The sequence below is a fragment of the Nelusetta ayraudi genome, unplaced genomic scaffold (genome assembly GCF_046127955.1).
Source record: "Nelusetta ayraudi isolate G7.1 ecotype Tasmania unplaced genomic scaffold, CSIRO-AGI_Nayr_v1 ptg000009l, whole genome shotgun sequence".
In the NCBI taxonomy this organism is placed as follows: domain Eukaryota; kingdom Metazoa; phylum Chordata; class Actinopteri; order Tetraodontiformes; family Monacanthidae; genus Nelusetta; species Nelusetta ayraudi.
This window is the reverse complement of record NW_027466059.1, coordinates 2223327-2244940: the sequence shown is the minus strand read 5'-3', so window position 1 is coordinate 2244940 and position 21614 is coordinate 2223327. Positions and strand designations below refer to the sequence as shown.

Here is a 21614-nt window from a genome sequence, read left to right as displayed (position 1 = left end):
TTCTCACTGAAGGCATCAAAACTACGTGTGAACACACATGGACTTATGTAGGAAACAATAAAAGTGTAAAATAACGCAAACACATTTTATATTTAAATTCTTCAAAAATAGCTACCTGTCATAAAAAGCACATTTAGAGTTATTTAACGTGTTTTTCTCTGCTGCACAATTACATATATGTTGCTCATATATTTTATGTTTTCTGTATATATCTGCAGTGTAGAAAGTTGTAAAGACAACGAGACACAAGGCTTTTATAAAGTGAAAATGTGTGGTTTTTTATTGTTTTTTTTTCATTGTAACAGCTGACACGGTACAATCAAAGTCGTCTTCACTTTACCTACCAGCTCTCTCTCTCTCTCTCTCTCTCTCTCTCTCTCTCTCTCTCTCTCTCTCTCTCTCTCTTTGTGAAATGAAGTTACAAGTGCTAAAGTGCTACTGGATGCATTTATTGTGATGCAACGCCTGTGTCACACAATCACTGTAGCGATTATTTGTTATTCCCACGTGGAGACGGAACCAGAAGCTGTTTTTTCCTCTAGAGCGATGAGCTCATGTCCCAGTAGAGCGGGTGAGTATAGAACTAGCCTTGGTATCGGCCCAGGTGTCTTCTACAGTGGCGCGTGTGTTAGTGCAGACGGCACCACGAGTGAACTTCCAGTTCGAATGTACGATGTGTATGAATTATTGTATCAAGCATCCACCGATCTGTCGTGTTTGGACTCTGCACCATTGACCCTGCTATCATGTTTTGCTTTTCTGAGACTCCTTTTCCGTTTGATCACTTATGACGAATGACACCACGATGACGGCAGGTCCACGGTGAGAAAAAATTTAGGTCGTTTCGTGAGACAGTTATGACGACAATCCAATCCAAACCAAACCGCAGCTTCTGGGTAACAGACCTGCCAGTGAGAAACAAATTAACATCCACCCATCACGGCATCGACTTCACACACACAAGGAAGCCAGCTAAAATCACACACTTTGCCAGCTCAATTCATCAGACCGAAATCCAGTCCTCAAAGAGAACATTCACATCAATGCCTTTTTTTTTTTTTTTTTTTTTTTTTTGAAACTAAATGTAGTGAATCTCTAGAACCTACTCGACATACCGTAGCATTATATTGACAGACAACGGCACTCTTTTATTGTGGACCCTGTTCTTTTGCTGTCTTTTCAGGTCATATGTCATCTTGTCCATTAATAATATCGTGCAAATACTACACATTTCCTAATCAATGGTTAAAAAGGCAGCAACAAAGCCATGGAAAGTGTGCCGTACTACAGCTTAAACACCCCACAAACACTGATCACATGTGTCTATATATGTATGGCTTTCTGCAAAATAGGATGCCACGCGTGTGTGTGTGTGTGTGTGTGCATACATTATTGCCACAAATATCGTGATCTTTTGCATATCAAGTGTGCAGATCTCAACAACTGTATTGCGTGAGCTACCTCTCTACTGGGCTAATGGCATAAAGGGACTAAGTGTGTGAGTTTTATATACGTGTTTGAAATACATTTTGTGAAAAAGCCACATTGGGTTCTCGCTGCAGATACGCTTCTTGAAGTGTGTGTGCATTTGATTTGATCTTATTTCCTTTAAAGCCCACCCACCATGTTATACACCAGCTGTGTGACCTTGCACTGTAGCACCCTGTTAAATTAGATCGCTGCTGGTTTTAGATGAGGGCGGTCAGCTGCACGCAGTCATCCTGAGACGTGATTCCGACATTGTCACCTTCCCTTGCACTCCGATCGACATTGTCCAATGTAGAAACTCAAGTCTCGTCGTCTCCAAATCGCTTCTGGAGTCGCCTTTTTACTTTTCCATCCATCCCTTAATTTTCTGTCCATCGCAACATTGTGACAGTTCATTCAAACAGTAGAGGTGGCCGTTGAAAAGAGGTGATTGACCTGGCGGTCGTGTGTGTGCAGACTGTAGTTGTGATCAAATTTCCGCAGACGGTTTTTCTCCTCTTCAGCACTCGGCGGCGGCTATGAGCTCCCCCGGTCTCTCTGCCAGCCTGTTCCTCCTGTTTTCCTCATCCTCTTCCTCCTCAAACAGAGTATGATGCATACTCAGCAGCTGGTGAGCCGGCGCTATGGTCAGGGGTGGCGACGGACACTTGGGGTTCTCCGCCTGGGCGAGCGGTATGGCCGGCGGAGGGGAGGACTTGGGGCTGAGCGCGTCCTCGCTGGACGGAGGGTTGGGGCTCACGCCGTTCACGTAGGTGGTGGTGGGCAGAGTCATTGTGGCAAAGGCAACGTTGGTGGATTCGGGAGAACGTACCTTCGTTTCTGCGGGGCGGAGAAAGAAATGTAAGGACGGCGGTGGACATAAAGAGAAAGTCGTTTTTTTCTTGCTGCAGAATCCCTCCAAAGGTCAAGGCAATCAGTGCAGAGGGGGGAACTGTGTGCAGGCTAACAAGTTCACATATATCCGGACACGCCGTCAGACGCCACGTTCCAGTCTAGCTAATTTAAAAAAGTTCCATTCGTTTTTCGAATGTCTCTTGTGTGCAAGCTCAAAGAAAAAAATGACCACAGCTGTGGGCAGCATTTGCAATATATTTTTGGATGCAGTTTTTTGTTTTTAACGACATGCCGCCCACTGATTTGACCAGTGACTGGAGGAAGGTTGATACGGTTTTTCTGTTTGTTAAAGCACTTTTAAAAAAGAATAGAGATACAGAATAAAACCTGAAACGTTTTACCTGTAATTGCGGCAGACACGTGTACAATGGTGTGAGTTCCCTCAAGGTACACCGTGTCCATGTTGTGCTCAGAGGGCAGAGGTTCTGCGGCGGCGGTCTCCACTTTGGGCTTGCGGATGGTCAACATGTATGGGTGGACGTCCAGAGAGAAGTTGCGAGTGTGCTTTTTCTCCATCCCACTAAGATCTGCCATTAAAAATACAAATTGTGCTCAGGAAGACATTTATCCAAACTCCAGAAACAAAGTGAAAACTGGCTTCACTTGCTCACTCTCATGCTTACATCCTGCATAGACCATAGGTTGGTTTGATCCCATTTTGGACATATGATGCTATTGAAAATTTCACACACCAAACTTTTATGGCTCTTGGTACCTTTGTTTGCTGAGTTTTGTGTGCTCTTGCTATCCAGGAGTGGAGCGATGATGCTGTCTGCAACCGTCTTCCGTCTGAGGGGTTTGAGTTTTTCAGCCTTGGTGTTATTCTCCAGTCTTGTCATTGTGAGTGGCTCCTTCAAAATAAGGGACAAAGGCAGGTCAATAAGTGACACTGATATTGAGCTTAGGATAACTTCCTGTGCCTAAAGTATTATTAAGTAACTGCAATCCCATGTTCCTCTGGTGCAAACCAGGTTCAAAACCTTTCAATCTTTCCTACCTTGAAGGGCTGAGGAAGAGGATTTGAACTTGGGATCCATTTGATCTTCTTGCGAGGCCGCTTGATGACCAGCGGCTCCCCTCCCACCTCCCCGACCCCAATTTCCATGTTGGGATCGAGCGTTTGTATCCCTGAGTCCCTGACGGTGGGCGTGGAGTCGTGGTTGGACTGCGCCAGCGCCGCCAGCAGCTGCCGGACCACGTTGTCGTACATGAGGTCGCTCTCGTTGGTGATGAAGTCCAGCCGGTTGAGCGACTTGATGTGGTCGCGGTTCTCGTTGCAGAACATGGCCAGGATGTTGATGTCGCAGAACTGTGACTTCTGCCAGCGCCGCCGCGTCTTGATGCCCACTTTGTGCAGCTTGTCGAACACAAAGTTGGACTTGCGCACAACGAACAGGTGCAGCAGGTTGACCAGGATGATGAGGTTCATGGTGCAGAGCAGAGAGATGTCCACCGCCGCCATGATGCGCTGCAGCTGCACAGCGGGCAGCTTGCAGTTGACCCTGAGCTTGAGCGCCTCGTAGCTGCTGATGTCGGGCGGCTCGCCCAGCGCGCACGTGAACTCGTTCTGCCTCTGGCGGGAGTAGTAGGCGCTCAGGTAGGAGATGGGGATGGAGCTGAGGCAGATGATGGCCAGGTGGCGCGCCAGATAAAGCTTTGCCAGGAAGTTGCTTTGGCCCCGTCTCTCCAGGTACTTCTCAAACAGGTTCTGCTCGGGGCTTTTCTCCTTCTCTGCGTTCTCTATGATCTCCCGCCTCTCCCTCTCCGTGATGCCCGGCCCTTTGGACTGGATCTGTTTCTCGATCTTCGGGGCGCGGCCCTCGGCAGCTCGGTGGTAGCAGTTGTCAATCTCCTGGAGGAGGAAGTTGAGCTCCGAAGTGAGCCGGGTGGAGGCGAGGAACTCCCATCCCAGAGCGGGGATGTACATGATTCCGGCGAAGGCAAGCAGGGCGTAGGGCAGAAACTTGTGTTCAAAGAGTGAAGGCCAAAGGTGAGACTCTGCGCCAGGCAGAGCGTCCCGCAGGTCTGTCCAGCAGTAGCCTCGTGCATACAGTGCTTGGTCTCGGGTGAAGTTGTGTGGTGTGTAGCAGTATATGGACTCCTCTGATGGAAGAAAAAAAGGCAGGTTGAATTTTTTATTAATTTAAGCATGGCCAAATTAGATGCCAATAAGCATGAGAAAATAATTATTATTCAATGGTACACACTTTTTTTTGTATGTTATTCACTCAACCCATTTTTTTTTAATTCAAATTTCCATGCAACAGTTTTGCAGATTTTGAGTGGTGCAACAAACACATTTCACATTTAATCTTTGGCAAAAATAGATAAATAGATGAATCTTTTCCAAATCAGACATTTAAAGGTTTTACAAGGAAAACCAATTTCAACATCATTTTTTGGAAATCACAGTTTACTAAAATTCTTTCCCATTTTCTAAAATGTATTTCATTCATGTACCTCCTTAAAATGCAATGCTGCACTGGCACTCAATGATACAGAACTCTTCCTGGCCCAGATACAGGAAGCAGCTCTTCTCGTTGATAGTTTGGCCTGAGAGTCCCAAATTGATGCTAAAGTGGTGCAGGGTTACAGAAACTCCCCTTGCAATCACCAAAACAACAGTATCAAATTCATGTGAATGTATCTGCCAGCAAGTCATTGTTAAATTACGCTTTGAAATGAAATTTTCAAGAATTATGATTTGGGTATTATGCTTCAGTGATGAATTCTTGCAGTCAAATTGAGGAAGCTCTCTATTTTTAACTGTCTGCAAAGGCTGAGAACAGAAAACCCCAGTGAGGCAGCACCTAAGACTAAACACCCCCGTCTTTCTGCTGCTAAAGTTAAACGCTCGGTCCCAGATGGTTAATGCGGCTATGCAGCTAGTCTGACTCAGCAATAAACTTACATCCCTCCCATCCGTGACTTCCTCAACTTCCTCTTCTGTCCCCCTTTTATCCACCCCTTGTGTTTCCAGAATCACATTGTGGCTTTTTCCCTGCTTAAACACTGCGCTTGTTAGTTTCTCATGAAACCCAGCAGAAGCCGTGCTTGGGTAGGCAAAACGTATCCAGTAAAAAAACGATTAACGCAGTTTTCCTCGTCGGAATTCTTGTTACAGCCTCAGCAAAGATGGTAAAATTATATTCTAACGGGATGCTCAGTGATCTGAAATGTAAAGTTTACTTCTGCTCAGGGTACTGTACACTTTTTATCTGAGTGCTTACCTGCAAAGTTCCTCGTGAAGACCAGGGTGACCAGCAGGATGGGGATGATAACGGTACCTATGGTAACCACGCGATCAAAGGGCAGCTCAAGTTTGAGCTGCACCATGAGGCTGGCCAGAGCCCCTCCCCTCTCATCCTGAGAAGAGCCGGGCAGGATCAACTCCTTCAGCTTCTCGCCGGCAAGCAGAGCTGTGGCCATGTCTAAGTTCTGATCGAGGATGTTCTGCATCCGGAAAACGCGAAGATGCGCGACCTCTACAATTCCCTGCTACGGCTGGAAGGTGGACGCTTCCCGCTGGCAACGACAGCCCGATGCACCAGTACAACCTGTGACTTCAGCCCCTGTCCACCGACATGATAAAGTGGCAGATTGTACTGTGTTCCTCAGCGCTTCAGAGCTCCTAACGGTTTGACGGGAGAGCAGGGACACCATTCAGGAACACACCAGGCGTCTGGCCCTCTCTTCATACGTCAATGTGTTTTCCTCCATTCCTCAAGCGGCTGGCATCGGTCCAGTCGCTCACTGTGTGCAGGTTGAGAAATGAGTTGGTCTTCTCGGGGGCGTCTCGGTGCTCCTGGGAGGGGAGGACGACTGCCGGCAGGACGGCCGCTGAGTGCCGAGAGCGATGGTGTGAAGAGACTCTGACTGATCCCGTCCTGAAATACAGTGAGCGGTTTTAATAAACATTTCCAGAGATCACAAAGTGCCTGATGAAGGTCTGTTGACCGAAACGTTGCTGCATTATTCAAAAGGAAGAGAGTTGAACTAGTGTGCGGGAGCTTTTTCTTGACTAATAAACATTTCCAGGAAATAATATGCTGGCTTTGGAAATGTGTACCACAATCAGCGCAACCATCTCTGGTTCAATATCTCACACCTTCCACCGGAAAAAAGAACAATTTCATGCCATCCATCTCAGTGTGTTTGTTGCAGCCGTGTGCGGCTGGTAGAAACTAAACCTCAGCCAGTCTGCGGCCCGGTACTTTGTGTCTTCTCTGGGGAGTGAAGTGGAATTTGCCTTTGACCATGCAAAAACAGCAAGGGCACATCTTCCTTTGGGGTGGATGCTAAAGTGAAGTAGTCCAGACTATAAGCAGGGTATATTAAGATGTGCCTGTAAGTGTGCATGCGGGATTGCATGTGTTCATATACATTCAACGCACGGCGGTTTAAATTAGCTGCCTGCTGCATGCTGAAGGTTACGTCCTTAAGTCCTTTAGTTCATAAATCACCGGCTCCAATCAAACTGCCTCCCTCCCTCCTTCTCCACTCCCTCCCCCCGCCTCCTCTCACTTTCACCTCATTATGCAAACACCCGGCTCATCGCTAAAATCCTCATAAAGCCGAGCCCTCTTGTTCAAGGTTGAAAAGTGCACGCTTTAAGGGAAGTGAAGCCGCACGACAGGTGGAGGGAACAACCGGTGTTACGCGGCTCAGCTTTTAGAGTGGGACAGGAAGGTGAAAGAATGGAAGGTGAGGAAAAGAAGAGAAGAAAACAACGGATGAGTTTAAATCTTATCAGCATCATCAAACTATGAAAGCAGAGCAAAAAATACAACACACACAAAAAACAACTTTGCATAATTTCAATTTAAGGGGCTGCACAGCACAGTTCTGGCACTTTTCTGGGAGCCTGCACAGCTGTGCGCGCCAGACACTGGCAGCCGTCCAGTCCGACACATAATGTCCATCAGCTGGGTGATGCCACCAGAGTTCAGAATGGGAAATCCCACCATTCTTTGGATTGCGGTCGCGTCCCTCTTGGCTCCGACTGGCAAACCCGCGAAGACCTCAAGCTGAGCCAAACAAGACGAGCTCCCCTCATTCATTATGAATTGAGACGACGGCTTAAGAACTTTCATCTGTATCTGCATTAGTTCTCAGTCAGAGAAAAGCAAAAAAGCATCCGGCCACACTGGAAAACACATTTAGTGAAATGAATTACTTTCATACTTGCAGCATTACAAAGAACAGACAGACACTATGGAGAGTCCCTGCCGCTTTGCCACTTTTAACTCATGAGTCAGTCCCTACGGGAGCGCTGCAGGGACATGACATCAGGGGTGAAGGGATCATTATGCGCTATCGTGAGCACGGGGTTCGCCAAACGCATCTCCGAGTCCGGGACACACTGACTGTATCGCGGCACAACCGCCGGAGACACGGCGGCGTAGAGAACCACGGCTCAGCCGCTGTCTTCAACGGACGACGGAGGAGACGTTTCAGCACCTGAGCGGCGGACAGCTCCTCGACAGTTTACCTGGAGACGCCGGAGGAGCCGCCGGGCACCGGGAGAGCGTCGCTCCCCGCGGTGTCCGCGTCTCTGCAGACAGAGGCAGAATACACACAACAACAACTAGAACAAAAAAAACAAGAGGGAGAAAGAAGAGAGAGTCGCACTCACCGTGTCGGCGCTGCATCTGCCCGCCCGGCGCTCCAAGAGTTAATCTGCAGTGCGGGCGAGCAGCTACAGCATGTAACCGCGCACACCGGTTTGTTCCGCCTTCCGCCACCCCTCAGCGCCCCGGCACCCCATCCCATCCCCTCCCTCCCATCCAGCCCGCCCTCCCCCTCAACGCTACCCCTTCCCCTATCTGGAAGCAAGCCGCGCGCGGCGAGTGAGTGAGGCAGCGCATTAAGATTCTCCACTTGGTCTCACCAAACGCGCTTTTCATCCCCGGAGATGCGGAGATGCGCGCGTGCCTCTGAGTGGCAGGTGTGGGGGGGAGATGGATGGAGGAGAGGGAGAAAATGGCTTCAGTCGTGTGGCACGAATCCACATCCCTTTTATTTTGTGATCCATTTTTTTTTTTTTTTTTTTTTTTTTTTAATGTGTACGTGTGTGTGAGAGAGACAGATGTGCCAGATCAGGACTGTGATGTGAACATTCAATGGAAGGAACAAGTCACAGATCCTCGGACTTGACTCGCTAGTAGACTGGTGGTTGAATTTGCTTCCAACCCAACTGAAGCGGACACACTGTCTCTTAATAGGTTCATTCAACCTGCCCATCATCCGCGGCGGGGAGAATCGCCGTGCACACGTTCCAACCTCCTGCGGGCCGCGTCAGCGTCATTTAAAAATATCTGGGTGTGGCGGAAATCTTCTTTCATCTGCCGAGGCGACGTCACCATCTTCAATAAGTTTGAGCCGCAGGCCGAGTTCTCGTCTGACTGCTGTCAGAAACATCTCTGCAAATGAAGACAGAGAGCGTTTAACATGTGCAACCTGTTGTCGACCGATAGTCTTTATACTGAGCGGGTCTCATTTTTGGTAAGTTTGCTTGTTGGCAGCCCTCTGCAGCTTTTCGCTCGCTCGCTCGCTCCTCCTCTTCCTCCTCCTCCTCTTCCTCCTCCTCCTCGTGGAAAGCGCGTTCCCGACGACCATCAGCTGAGCCACAAGTCTGCCTCCTCGAGCCGGTTCTCGCCGGTTAAAGAAGCCGCACCTCATCGCTCTCTCCTTCCCTCCCGTTTCATGTAATGTTTGCGATGATCTCAGTGATGTTCGTGTCGTGGAGTCCGTGCAGTTCAGACTCATTCATACGAGCCTGGAAGATGTTTAAGAAAGCATTAGCTCTGCTCCCTATCTGCTCGGTTTATTGCAATACAATTCCATTAAAAAATGCTTTAGAACGGTTTTTACGTTGACAAACCACTCACTCTTAATATATGCTTTTCTCTCAATGCAATATTGCAAATACTCTGTGTAAAGTGGTCCCCCTCTTTGATCAGTGTGGCAAACCTGCGTGTGTCGTTTGAGCATACAATAACGTTTATTAACAAGGGGCTGTGAATGATGCCATTTCACCACTAGATGTCACGGTTCTGCTTTGCCCCGCAGCGAACCGACTTCCTGCATGTCCACGGACAAAGTATGGACCTAACACATAAGTGAAAGATGCACCACTTGGTATTTCTTAAAAAAAAAAAAAAAAATTAAAAAAAAAAAAAAATGGTTTTGCGTTGCTGTACACTTCCGTTTAGCCACCGTTAGCTAAGACGCCGTTTAGCAGGCTACAGTATTATTAGCATCAAGTGGTGTACGGCCACCGCTATTTGTTATTTATAGACACAATGTCGAGCATTGGAGTTGTGAAAGAAAGCATGAAGAAACTGCACGGCCACGTAGCCGAAGAACAACATAAAAAAAAAAAAAAGACATAAACGTAACTTCATTTTCCCCACATGGCATGATGACACTAGTACTGAGTAACACAAGTTTATTTTTCATTAGTGCCACTCTTGCAGTTGGTTTTGTAACAGACACGCTGCTCACAAGAGCCGTGATGGAAGAAATGTCATCGTGACCTTGGCATTTGTAAATGCGATTTAAATAGGAATGGGGGGTAAAAAGCAAAACATGATAAAAACGCATAATACAAGCATTATTGTGCTCAATTTTTTTTTACAAAAGAGATTTTCCACAAAGAACCTTTGTAGTCCACACATTCATGTATAAGAATAATACTCCTACAATAAAAAGTAAGAAAAAAGTATTTTTTGTTACATCATAACAATTGTTTGTTATTGAATAAAGACCAACTAGAAACGTACCGTTGTTCTGATAGCCTGTCGCTCTTTCTGACTTCAGTTTTAAGTGATTCAAGTCATCATAGAGTTGAGATGATACAAGGACTCGTGTTAACTCCATGAAAAGAAATACATATCGGATGACTTGGGGCGTCATCTTACCCACTCTGGTGCGTTTTCTTTTCTTACATTCATAACTCAAAAATAATTCTCACAGCACTCATGGAATTGACAATAAATTCAGTGACAGGAATTAAGTGTATTAAACAATGTTAGCTTTTTTTTTTTTTTTTTTTTTTACATGACACCTTTAAACATAGGTACTCATAAAAGACCGCTAACATGATTGATCCCTTAACCAGAAAATATCCCGAAATCTAAATATTTGTGTGCTTACACTTTTCGAGACAAAATGGATTCAGTGCCCTCAACATGCAACGTGTGCAGTGCAAAACCTGAAAGAGACTCACTCGCATATTGTCAGCGCAAACAAAAGCAACCGAGGGCAAGTAAACAAAAAAAATAAAATAAAAAAAAATACATGGAGAGGTTCTTCACTGTCTCCCTTCATCAGCATCATCAGCACCATCCCTGTGCATCTTGAGGCTGCTCACTGAGCGATTTGGACCATTACCGCCTTCCAGGCTCTGTCTCTGTCATAGTCCTGCAGCGTTCCGTTGGCTGCATGCTGCTGAGGAGGCAAAAACAGCGAGAGAGTGGGTGTGGAGGCTTTAAATGCGAGGAGGAAACAATGAGATGCATTATGTTGTAATGAGGAGGGGCGCAGCGTTTTATCCGAGGGTGTCGTTTACTGTTACTATGTCACGCATCACTGAAGCAGGATACAACGCAAGGTCAAGTGAAGTGCACTCTCATCTCTACAGCTAAATACAAAAAAGCAGCGATGTCCGATATTGACTTTTCTTTTTTACCGATATCCGACATCCCAATATTGTCAAACTCCTAATTTCTCATACCGATACCAACCGATATCAACCTATACCGATATATGTGGCCGTGTAATTAACACATTATGGCTAATTTGTATAGTGATGTCCCACTGCATGCAGAGATAATGATGAATGTAACAACTTCAAGGTTTCCCAAATAAAAATAAACATTCTGGTCAAAATAATAATCGTCAGTTACGAGGAAGCTATCTTGTTAGCAGCTAGCCACCACTGAAACCACTCTGCTGAAACACGCACGTCGCTTGCTGTGATGCTTTGATGCGGTTTGATGACATCATCAAGAGTAGTAGAGATGAGTAAAGTAAAGTATTGTTATTTACTATTTAGTAATACCAGGAAATTTGAGGAATTCATTCTTTGGCATGACTACTAAATTTAGGATAACATTTTTTAAAAAAGTCATATTTTTATAATATTTTTTCCCTATACCGACATTTTCCAATATTCATTTTTAATGCCTTTATTGCCCGGTAATATCGGGAGGCTGAAAATTTCGGACTTCCATAGAAAAAAAAAAGGAGAGATGTTGAGAAGAAGACCAAAGTGTTTTTCAGGTTGCGTGAACTTTTCTTTTTTCGCCTTACATCAAAATAATGTTTGGAGGAATGCGTCGTGTCCTCAGACTCTGGACGTCCCATGCGGAGCTGGCTCTTATAGGAGGCACAGTGCACCACAGTGGCTGAAGTGAGAACTGCCTGCACCAGCAGCAGCACCATCAGGATCAGCAGCAGGATGTCGTAGGATTGCTGGAATGCACACACACACACACACACACACACACACACACACACACACACACACAACGCCAGAACGTTTCCCCTTGAGGTCATTCTCGGTACTTAAAAGGCACCTAAAGGCTGGAGAGATAAGGATCAAACCTGCTCCACTCACTTGGCGCAGCTCACCTTAGCTGTGGGCACTTCGTGCAGGAAAATTTCAATAAAGCTGATCACGCTGCAGGAGAGGAAGCCCGAGGCGGAGAAGAGCAGTGGCGATGTCACGCTGCTGATGGCTATCACAACCTCCACCTGCGGGAGGGAAAGATTTTTTAGCGGCGCATGTTGGAACCAGAAATGTGAAAGCAACAAGCAAACAGAACAGCTTAGAGAGGACACCATAACATTTAACTGGAGTGAGTTAAAGTGAAATAGAAGCATGTCCACATGATGTGACATGAAAGCTAAAGGAAGCAATTTTTTTTAACAAGTGAAGGTAATTTTGTTACAAATAAAATAAAAAAAAAACAACCTTAACTGTATAATAAAATTCTAGTAAAACACCAACAACAAAAAACTCCCAGTCAGCAAGACCCAATATATTGTGCCAAAGCATGTTAATGAAGAAATTACAAAAAACAGTGTATTCAATGTGTTTTTCAGTATCAGGATATAATGATGAATCAGGGATGTAGAGCCATCAATAAACACACACACACTTTAACATTGTCCTGAACTCACCAGACATTTGTTGGGGTATTCTGACACGACGTGACTGGCAATAGCGCTGGGAAAACACTGCAAACGATTCGATATTGGACAAATGTTAAATGAAAATCTTTGCTGTGAGTCAGAGCCCAAATGTAAACGTTTAGAAATATTTTGAGGGAATACAGACAAACCTACAGCGACAAGAATCCAGAAAAAGGTGACGGACAAGTAAGGGCCAGGCTGCAAGGCGTCCATGTTGAGGGCGATGATCCCTCCGAATACGGCCGAAATTCCAACAATGATTTCAATCACCTGTTGGTGACATTAACCAGTGACTGACGAGCGCTGAGCAGATAGAAATAATATCAAAGCTACTCACAGAATACGCTTTCACGAGCCTTGCTGGGAAAACCGCAGGGGTTATAACCATCGGTCTCTCGTACATGACGGGCTGAAAGAAAAAACACAGGAGCACTTGAGATGAAGGACGAGGAGAATCAGGAGGAGATTCTGAGGCAGGACGGAGCGAATCGCTGAGACCTTCCTGTGACAGCAGCAGTCTTCTGCAGACCGGGCCGACAAGATGACGGTGCTGGCCATCAGCACCTCCAGCAGGATCATCAGGATGAGGTTGAAGTTGATCTGAAAGCGGGCAGTCGTAATGAGAGCGGATACGTGTTGCACGTGGAAACAGACTGGGAAAATATGATGAGATGGAAACAAAAGGAGAAAGGGGTTTGTTACATTAACGGCCGAAGGGTTCAGGACCAGTTTGCATCCGAACCAAACCAGGCAGGTGGTGGTGACGGCGAAGGTAGACACGTAGACCACTTGGAAGTCCGACACCTTGGTAAAAAAAAAAAAAAAAAGAGTTCAATTTAAACACGGATCATCCGTCTTCATCGTCTCAGATCTTCAAGTCCTACTCACAGCAACGTGTCTGTTCTTGGCGATGGCAAAACTGGCGATGGCCGCGGGGAGGCCCTGCGTAGGAAATGATGCATTGGCCAGATTTAGTCACTGAGCGTTATGAATATCATAAATAAAATCCATGAGGAGCCGATGCGGTCACTCACAGCTCCGGCAGCGCACCGCAGATAGTCCATGGCAACAGGGAAAACATTTCCCAGATAGAGAGAGAAGCCAGACGTGACGAGAAGACTGCCCTAAGGATGGACACACACACACACAGACAAACACACACACACACACACACACACACACACACACACACACAAAAACACGAGCACGCACACACTCAACAACGAATCTTCAATCATAAATCTGAAGAGTCCGTCTCCCACAAAACAGACACGAGCAGCGGAGGAAACGGACGGACGGAGGTCGGAGGCCTGTTGCTGCTGCAGGCGCTGGAGGAACTTGTCAAAAAGTCCGACGACAGTCTTCAAGTTGGGGGCATCTGGGCCATGCGTCTAATACAAGCAAGGGCAAACTATGGCCTGGGGGCCATGTGCGGCCCGTTAAGCTCTTTAATCCGTCCTGTTGGACTTGAAGAAATTATATTAATAGTAAATAATTAATAAATGAGCTGTATTTCTTCCATTTCTTTTCAGTGTTTTAGGGTCATTTCAATAAAGAGCTTAATACAGTGGTGCTTCAAAAATACACATTTTGTTGTAACGCTTTTGTGAGTTTTCAATTGACATTAAAGCACGTTTTCTAAATATGCCATGATAGATCTTTTCCCCCTATGAGGTGAGTCACCAAAACACTCCGTCCATCTGCTGCTGCTCCGGCCCCTCTGTCACACTTTATAAACCCATTGTGGCCCCACCAGTCAAAAAGTTCCCCCACCTCTGGTCTAATAGCTAATGTTAATTGATACAGTTTAATAGCTATTGCTGATTGATGTAGGTTTCGCTGATGATTGACGTGTTTTTTAGTGTACACAAGCATCACGTTTTATCCTCATTTCAAATGAGTGACTGACTCTCGAGTTGAACAAAAGAAGCATTAATGCATTAATAATGACCATTTCCACCACTGCCAACTGTTTACATCCCAGAGACCACACTCATGCACTAACAGCTGTCTTTAAAACATGCGACCTCAACCACTTGGCTTTCGAAAAGGCATCAAACAGGATTATCCATTCTTTTAAAACGCAAACATAACCAGATTTTCTCGACACAGAAAGCACAAAACGAGACTCTGTGGGGCACTTTGCTAATGAGAGAAATTCCTCAGCAAGGGCCCCCGACAGACCGAGCCTCTGTTGTGTGCTTCCGGTGCCGACCACCACCACCACCACCACCACCTCTCACCCCGATGAGGACACTGTAGAGCCAGGCCCTGTAGCTGAAGCAGGGGTGCTTTAGGGGCTCCGGCTGGTCCAGCTGCAGGTCACTGGCCCTCACGTCCACTGTGTAACTGTCCCGCTCGGGTTTGTACCGCTCCCCCCTTCTGTCCGTCACCCCCCTGGTCCCCCGCCGGCCCAGCGACCCGTCGCCGCCCCTCTCCAGGGTAGGCATGTGGCTGTAGGTGAACTCCTCCCGGGCCGAGAGCTCCTCGCACTGCATGGCTGCAAAACGTCGGGGCTTCAGTTGCAAGACGAGGAAACGCCAGCAGGGGGTTCAGGCTGCAGGGCCGAGGAGGGTGAAAGTCAGTTTCAACAACAGCCGAGAAGTAAGGCGTTACTGTAATCTCATTGCATTTTTCAAGTAACGAGTGACGTATGGCAGTACATTCGCAAAGACAGTAATTAGATTACTGTTACTTTCCGGCAAGCATTACCAAAGCGTAGTGTTGTTTCGCGAGACTGTCTCACGACAATGACGCACGTAAGAGCGATGTGACGTAAGCTCAACGTGCAGAGACACGTAAACAGACAACACGGCGCTTCGAGAGAGAGCAGGGCCGTGCAGCGTTCAATGCTTGGAAGTATCGACATTACTTTGCGTTTGATGCGGAAAAAGAGGACAAAAACATTAGCGTCCTACATGATGCATATCATCTACAGTGAAGAATTCCACCTCAAATCTGGGCAAAAAAAGAAAAAAATATATTTTAAAAAGTTGAAAAGTATCTAAGTAAAGTAATAAGAAAAAGTAACTAATTCCTTTTGAAAATAAATAATCAGTAAAGAGAAGTAATCAGTAATCAGCAACTAATTACAATTTCCAAGTAACTTGACCAACACTGTTGGGCACTATATAAATTGTCTTCATCTTATCGTCCCAGACTTCAGTGGAGCCGCCTCACAAAATCAGTCCTTGATCAAAAGACAAACAAACACTTGAGCTCTCCAGGGGTCGTCATATTTAGCCCTCTGTTTACTGTCTGCTACAAAAGCACTTGGTCTCTTGGCATTGCAAATCAGGAGGAACAAACACCTGGCAAAAGGTGCTCTGGTTACCATTAGAGAGGTTTCGGAGCTGAGAATAGCTGAGAATTCTAGAGCACACGTTCTGAAGATAGGAGCAGACCAAAAAAAGAAGCAAAGAATTAACTTCGGTGGAGAAATGGAAGCTGATCTCTCTGCACTCACCCGTCTCTGCGATTCCTCACCAAGAACGACGCCCGGGGGAGAAAAATAAAACGAACCCTGCAACAAGTGGCGTCACACCTCTCGGAGGAAGAGGAGGAGGAGGAGGAGGAGGAGGACAGCCTGTTTTGTCCGTTGGCTCCTCATCTCTCTCGGACTCCCTTCCACCCCTCCTCCCCTCGTCTCTCCCCCCTCTCCCAACCCCCTCTACATGATGTCCCTCTAAAAAATGTTCTGAAAAGTCCCTCCCCCCCCCCCCCCCCTCTCCGTCCCTCCCCTCTTCAGCTCTTCAGCTCTTCTTTGGGTCCTTCAAAGCGTGGAGCTAAAACACACGGCTGTTGTGCTGCCAGCGCTCTCTGTGCCAAAGGGGGAAGCGCCTGTGCATGACAACAAGGGGGTAGTGGGAGAGAGGGTAAATGTGTGTGGGGGAGACCAAGGGGCTCGCGCTGGGGGCAAACAGCCTCTCCTGCACCACCGTTCGCCCAAGTGCACGCACGCACGTCAGGGCCCCGCTCGCAAAAAAGATTGCGGACAAAAGAAGTACAGAAGTGAAGAAGTGGCGGCGGCAGCAGCAGAAGCAGCAGCAGCAGCAGCAGCAGTGAGAGTAAAGAAGGGGGGAAATCAGGCAGTCGGAAGGAGAAATGGGCTTAAACGCCATCCGACTGCAGAGTCAAGTTGTTGTTTTTTTGTTGTTGTGAACAATTCGCCCATCTCCTCAGTCAGGGTTCTCCTTTCTGTTGTCACGGCTCTCTCTCTCTCTCTCTCTCTCTCTCTCTCTCACTCACACACACACACACGGCCTAGTAAATTAAGATGCCCAGCAGTGCTTTGGTGAGAGACAGCTTCATCGCATGACAGCCGGCTGCTCGCATTGGTTTCCGCCCCCCCACCACCCACTGCATCAAAAGTTTATCTCCAACGCAGATTCGGAAGTGAATCCTCCGGCATGACAGTGGACATGACATTTTTGTGTGTGTGTGTGTGTGTGTATGTGTGTGTGTATGAGAGAGAGAGAGAGGGACAGAGAGAGAGAGGGAGAGAGAGAGAGAGAGAGAGAGAGAGAGAGAGTGCGGCCCACATGTGAGACGAGAGCAGCTCGGGGGTTTCTAACAGCTTCTGGCAACATGGTGGAACGCAACATTGTTCCTGGGCGGTGGTAACCATGGCGACTCCTTAACAACTGCTGTCACACTGTTACTCACCATTCAAATGTCTGGGACTAACTCACACGCACACACAGACACACACAGACACACACAAACACACACACACACACACTGTGCAAATACCAAAACGGACACAAAAGGAGCATTTTGCAACTGTTTTCACAAGGAATTGGAGGCCAACCGTGATGAGATGTGAGGCCGACCACTGTTTGCTGGCAATTAGATGACGGATAAAACAGCAATAATACAGGCTGTCCCAAAAAAATTTAACATCATTTTAAAAGCAATTATCTTTGAAAACTACAAAGTCCAGCTCAATGAAATTGAGCAAATTACAAGATGCAAAATGACTTCTCTTTGGGAGTGAACGGCATGGCTCAACCTGAAAACAGAACAAAAATAAAACATTCAATATAAAATCTTGGCCTATTCATATAATATATGCTGTGAAAATTTGAGGTTATTTCATCAAGAATTGAGAAAACTATTGGCCTGCGAAATGATGTCAAATTTCTGGGGACATGTGCAACAAGGTCATGCATTCTCCAACTTTCAAGCAGGTATTTCCCTGCACTGGGTTGTGACAAAAACGCTCATTCTCAATAGTTTTGCATGTGCCAACACTTATTCAAAAGAAAGAAAACATACTCTGCCTCTGCACTATTATAATTGCTCTGTGACCCGTGCGTAGACGAAAGACAATTTTCTGTTGCAGTTTTAAATTGATGGATGCAGAATATTTGCAGCAGCCTGGCAGCATGTGGGACATTTTTGAAAAAATGTGTTTCCCCCCCCCCCCCTTCATTTTGGTTGTAAGATCCGACTATTTAATCCTTCCAACTAGTTGCGTATTCAACACGCGCACTAAAATCCTATTTTCTTAAAACAGCCCGGTGGCCACACTCTGACCCGTGAGCCTGCAGACAACATGGCTACCAGTTTCCTGGCACAGGAACTTTAACCCCTTCATGCCTGATGCAGCGTGTGAAAGCAGCCTGAGCCTCTTTCATGTGACATCAGGAGGAACTCGTGTGAGTTGTGTTTCTGTAAAAGGAATCGGCTTATGGAAGAATCTGAACAAAGCAACCCAAGAATCCAAATCAAACATAACATTTAAACGAATAATTAAAGCTAGTATGATAATTATATATAGTTTATGTTGTTTTGGTTTTTTTAATTAGGTTGTTTGTAAGTGAATTTCTGAGAATAAAGAGGCAGATATAATAAGATTAGTTGTCTTTCTGCTCCCTTTCATTCTAGACCGGAGAGTGTTGTGAGAGTGTGGAGGGTGTGTGTGTTTATATTAAATTGTTTTTCTTTTCTTTTATAAAGAATGCAGTAGAGAATAAATGAAATGAAATGAAACCTCAGCAACACTTCAAGCAATCGAAGCGTTTACCTTAAAGTGGCAGTTGAGCGTAAAACATCAGTCTACCTTGTCATCCACATTTTTGACTGCTTTCTTTATTTTTCCTTTCCATTCGTCATTCGCGCACAAACTGTCAGGTGACCGTCGGCCGCAGGAAAAAAAAACAAAAAAAAAAACACAACCTCCCAGCTGAGATCATGTGGCATATTGTATATTGCATGTATCGTACATCGCATTCAGTAGAAATCTCACATCAAACGCGACGACGGATGGACAGCTGGCTCGTTAGTGATCTCTAATTCTCGTGTGTGGGCGGGGGTGGGGGGTGGGGGGGGTAAAGACAAGACCGAGTCTGTGCGCGAGTCCTGCGGTTGTAGCTGACAGCATATTGTCGGGAGCACTTGTCCCACACAAAGTGACAACACGACTTGGTTTCTACACATTAGGCAACCCATGCTGATGGTGATGAAACAAAAAGAAAAAGAAAAAGAAAAAAAAAAACTCGTATCGACTTCCCCGCCGCTTCCAAACTGAAACAATGGGACAAAAACAAACAAACAAACAAACAAACAAAAAAAAACCACAGCCACCCCTCTGACATGCAACAATTAAACATAGATATTTAAAAGATGAGCTCTTTGTTCGTGTGTTTGTCTTTTTTTTTCTTTTCTTTTTTTTACAGCGATATCCAACATTAAGACACATGAGAAAACACCGGCAGATGTATATACAATAACTTACATTATCAATAGCTCTGTTTGTTTATGAACAAAATGTACATGGATGACGGGAATCGAGTCTTTCAGTCCCACTCGGACGCCCCGAGTCACATGATGAGGGTGGGGGGGCTTCCTGTTTTGCATCGGTCACATGACTGACCCCAATCTGGACAGCGATGGGCAGGAGATGACGCTAAGTGACTGGCTAGTTCAGGTCAACGTCTTTCAGACAAGTGACGATCGGGGGAGGCGGAGGGGAATCACACCGACGGCTCATCGCGCTACGCTGAGGTTGGCTGAGGTCTCGTCCATTTGCCCCCCTCACCTGAAACAATTTAGAGCGACGCTCGGGCGGGGGGGGGGGGGGGGAGAAGAGAGAGAGAGTTCCATTTAGCCCACAGGCCTCTCGCCCCAGTGGCGGGAAGCTGCTGTAAGTAATTACGACGTGATTGGCAATTTGTGGCATAACAGAGCAATTTTCAAGCGAGTCACTGAGCGGCGATGGTTCAGAAGAAGCAGGCGCGCACTTGCAGCTGGAGTCCAGAGGAAGCATGTTGGTGACTGCCGAGGGGCAGAGATGGAAACCGGGCAGTTACGACGAGTCCGCGCTCCTTGGAAACAAAAAAAAAAGGAACAACAAAAAAAAAACCCAAACAACCCCTCAGTGGAACATCTGTGATGTGTCTCTGTGCGCAGGATGGAGGCGGAGGCGGAGGCGGCGGCGGCAGCAGCGATCAGACGATGGAGCCCTTGGAGGAGGACAGGTGGATGGACTGGATCCGGGCTGCCAGGGTTTTCTCCAGGTCCTGCAGGATGTCGCAGCCGGGGCTGTCCGGCGGCGCGTCGTACAGGAGCTGTTTGAACGGCTCCAGCTCGATCAGCATCACCATGTTCTTCAGGAAGTAGCCCTCGATGAAGGACGCCAGGTCCGGCGCCTCCAGAAACTGTAGGGAGGCGGGCCGGTGAAGAGAAGAAGTCGGACTCAGCGTGATGCAAACAGCAGGAAGCAACATTTGTAAGGTGATTGGGCAGATCTTCAACTTCTTCAGATTTTCAACTTTTCTTTATGGAAAGAAAATAAGAAAAAAGGCAAAAATCCTCGCACATCAACACTCTTGCGACGTTTCGGTCCTAGACCTTTGCCAAGCAAATGTTAACACAAATGTAAACATTTGCTTGACGTTTTGGTCCTATTTGCTTGACAAAGGTCGAGGACCAAAACATTGCAATCAAACTCTGCAAGTTGGCCACGTGTGTGGGAATTCTTTTCACTATATTGAAAGAGACTATAAAATACTTCCAGTCGCAGAATAACAAGTCACATTTGTTTTTGTAAAATACATACCCACATAGATACAGTCTACCTAAACAACATATACACAGCATATATACACATATTTATATATATATATATATATATATATATATATATATATATATATATATATATATATATATGTATATACTGTATATATATATAAATATAAAAACTTCAAATAAAAGAGCACTCTGAATAGAGTGTAACAAAAAAAAAAACTTCACGGCACCTCATGACCAACACACAATATTGGCAACTTATACATTACAGTACAAGTATAAGATATAACATCTTTTTGTATAGAGTTTAGTGGAAGTGAGGTATCAGGAATCCCAAACATGGCAATCAATGGGCGTGACTGTCACATTCAGACGAACCAATCGGGCCTCCTGGTTTCGTTACAACTAGAAGGAGGCTGAATGGATCCTAAGAAAAACTGACAACACTTCCCATCTGAGGTGGAAAAACATCGACTGGCAGCATTTCCGAATTCAATTCAGAGCAATTTTGATGCCGCTTGATTTTTTCTCAATCAAAACAACTTAGTTTAAAGCTAGTTTCAATTTTCACTGAGTTTAGCTTTGGGCTCAGATTTTCCTACCTTGGTGTGGTTGTAGATCTCCACACACGTCTCCGTGTTGATGTTCTTGGAGCAAATAATCTCACAGTGCCTCTGCAGCGCCTCCAGCTGAAAGAACTTTGCTGCGGACAGGAGCTGAGAGGAAAAAAAAAAAAAAAAAATCCATATGGTGCATCTGTTAAATTATGGAACGTTGAGGGTTTCAGACAGAAAAACTATAGGAGGCATTGCGGCTCGGGGGAGGCTTTGAAAATAGCACCGACCTCCATAACGTCGGAGTTCCTGATGTGCAGAGAGTCCGTCCCTCCGAAGTAGAGGTACTGCATGACGAGCTGCCACAGGAGGACCAACAGGATTATGCCGTGAAAAACAAGAAGTGCGGTTTGAGGGCCTTAAAACTCCACTGAACGCGTCTCA

At 46.2% G+C, this 21614-nt stretch overlaps 3 protein-coding genes across 5 annotated transcripts in view; all 3 read right to left on the bottom strand.

Moving 5' to 3' along the window:
• Nucleotides 1-423: 423 nt before the first annotated feature.
• On the bottom strand, nt 424-8116 carry panx2 (pannexin 2). The gene is made up of 6 exons (XM_076019390.1): nt 8018-8116; nt 5613-6269; nt 3380-4485; nt 3098-3233; nt 2724-2909; nt 424-2307 (listed from the first exon to the last, which is right to left on the bottom strand). The coding sequence occupies exons 2-6, from the start codon at nt 5839-5841 to the stop codon at nt 1988-1990; spliced, it is 1977 nt and encodes a 658-aa protein (XP_075875505.1). The 5' UTR covers nt 5842-6269; nt 8018-8116; the 3' UTR covers nt 424-1987.
• A 1701-nt stretch (nt 8117-9817) lies between these two features.
• On the bottom strand, nt 9818-16209 carry mlc1 (modulator of VRAC current 1). Of its 2 annotated transcripts, none has more exons than XM_076019389.1 (12): nt 16049-16209; nt 14826-15139; nt 13617-13706; nt 13471-13524; nt 13285-13386; nt 13081-13182; nt 12920-12991; nt 12736-12852; nt 12571-12627; nt 12019-12141; nt 11698-11859; nt 9818-10830 (listed from the first exon to the last, which is right to left on the bottom strand). In XM_076019389.1, exons 2-12 carry the CDS (start codon nt 15078-15080, stop codon nt 10753-10755), a joined length of 1212 nt encoding a protein of 403 aa, XP_075875504.1. In that variant the 5' UTR covers nt 15081-15139; nt 16049-16209; the 3' UTR covers nt 9818-10752. The 2 variants fall into 2 exon arrangements, with proteins under 2 accessions (XP_075875504.1, XP_075875503.1); XM_076019388.1 differs by having other exon boundaries at nt 9818-10833; nt 16049-16208.
• Nucleotides 16210-18628: 2419 nt separating this feature from the next.
• Nucleotides 18629-21614, bottom strand: part of btbd11b (BTB (POZ) domain containing 11b) — a 71793-nt gene continuing 68807 nt past the window's right edge. For both annotated transcript variants that reach the window (XM_076019386.1, XM_076019387.1), the window contains 3 exons: nt 21461-21529; nt 21219-21332; nt 18629-20243 (listed from right to left, as the gene is read on the bottom strand). In XM_076019386.1, coding sequence (XP_075875501.1) covers nt 20034-20243; nt 21219-21332; nt 21461-21529 — 393 coding nt within the window. In that variant the 3' untranslated portion in view covers nt 18629-20033. The remainder of the gene's footprint in view (nt 20244-21218; nt 21333-21460; nt 21530-21614) is intronic.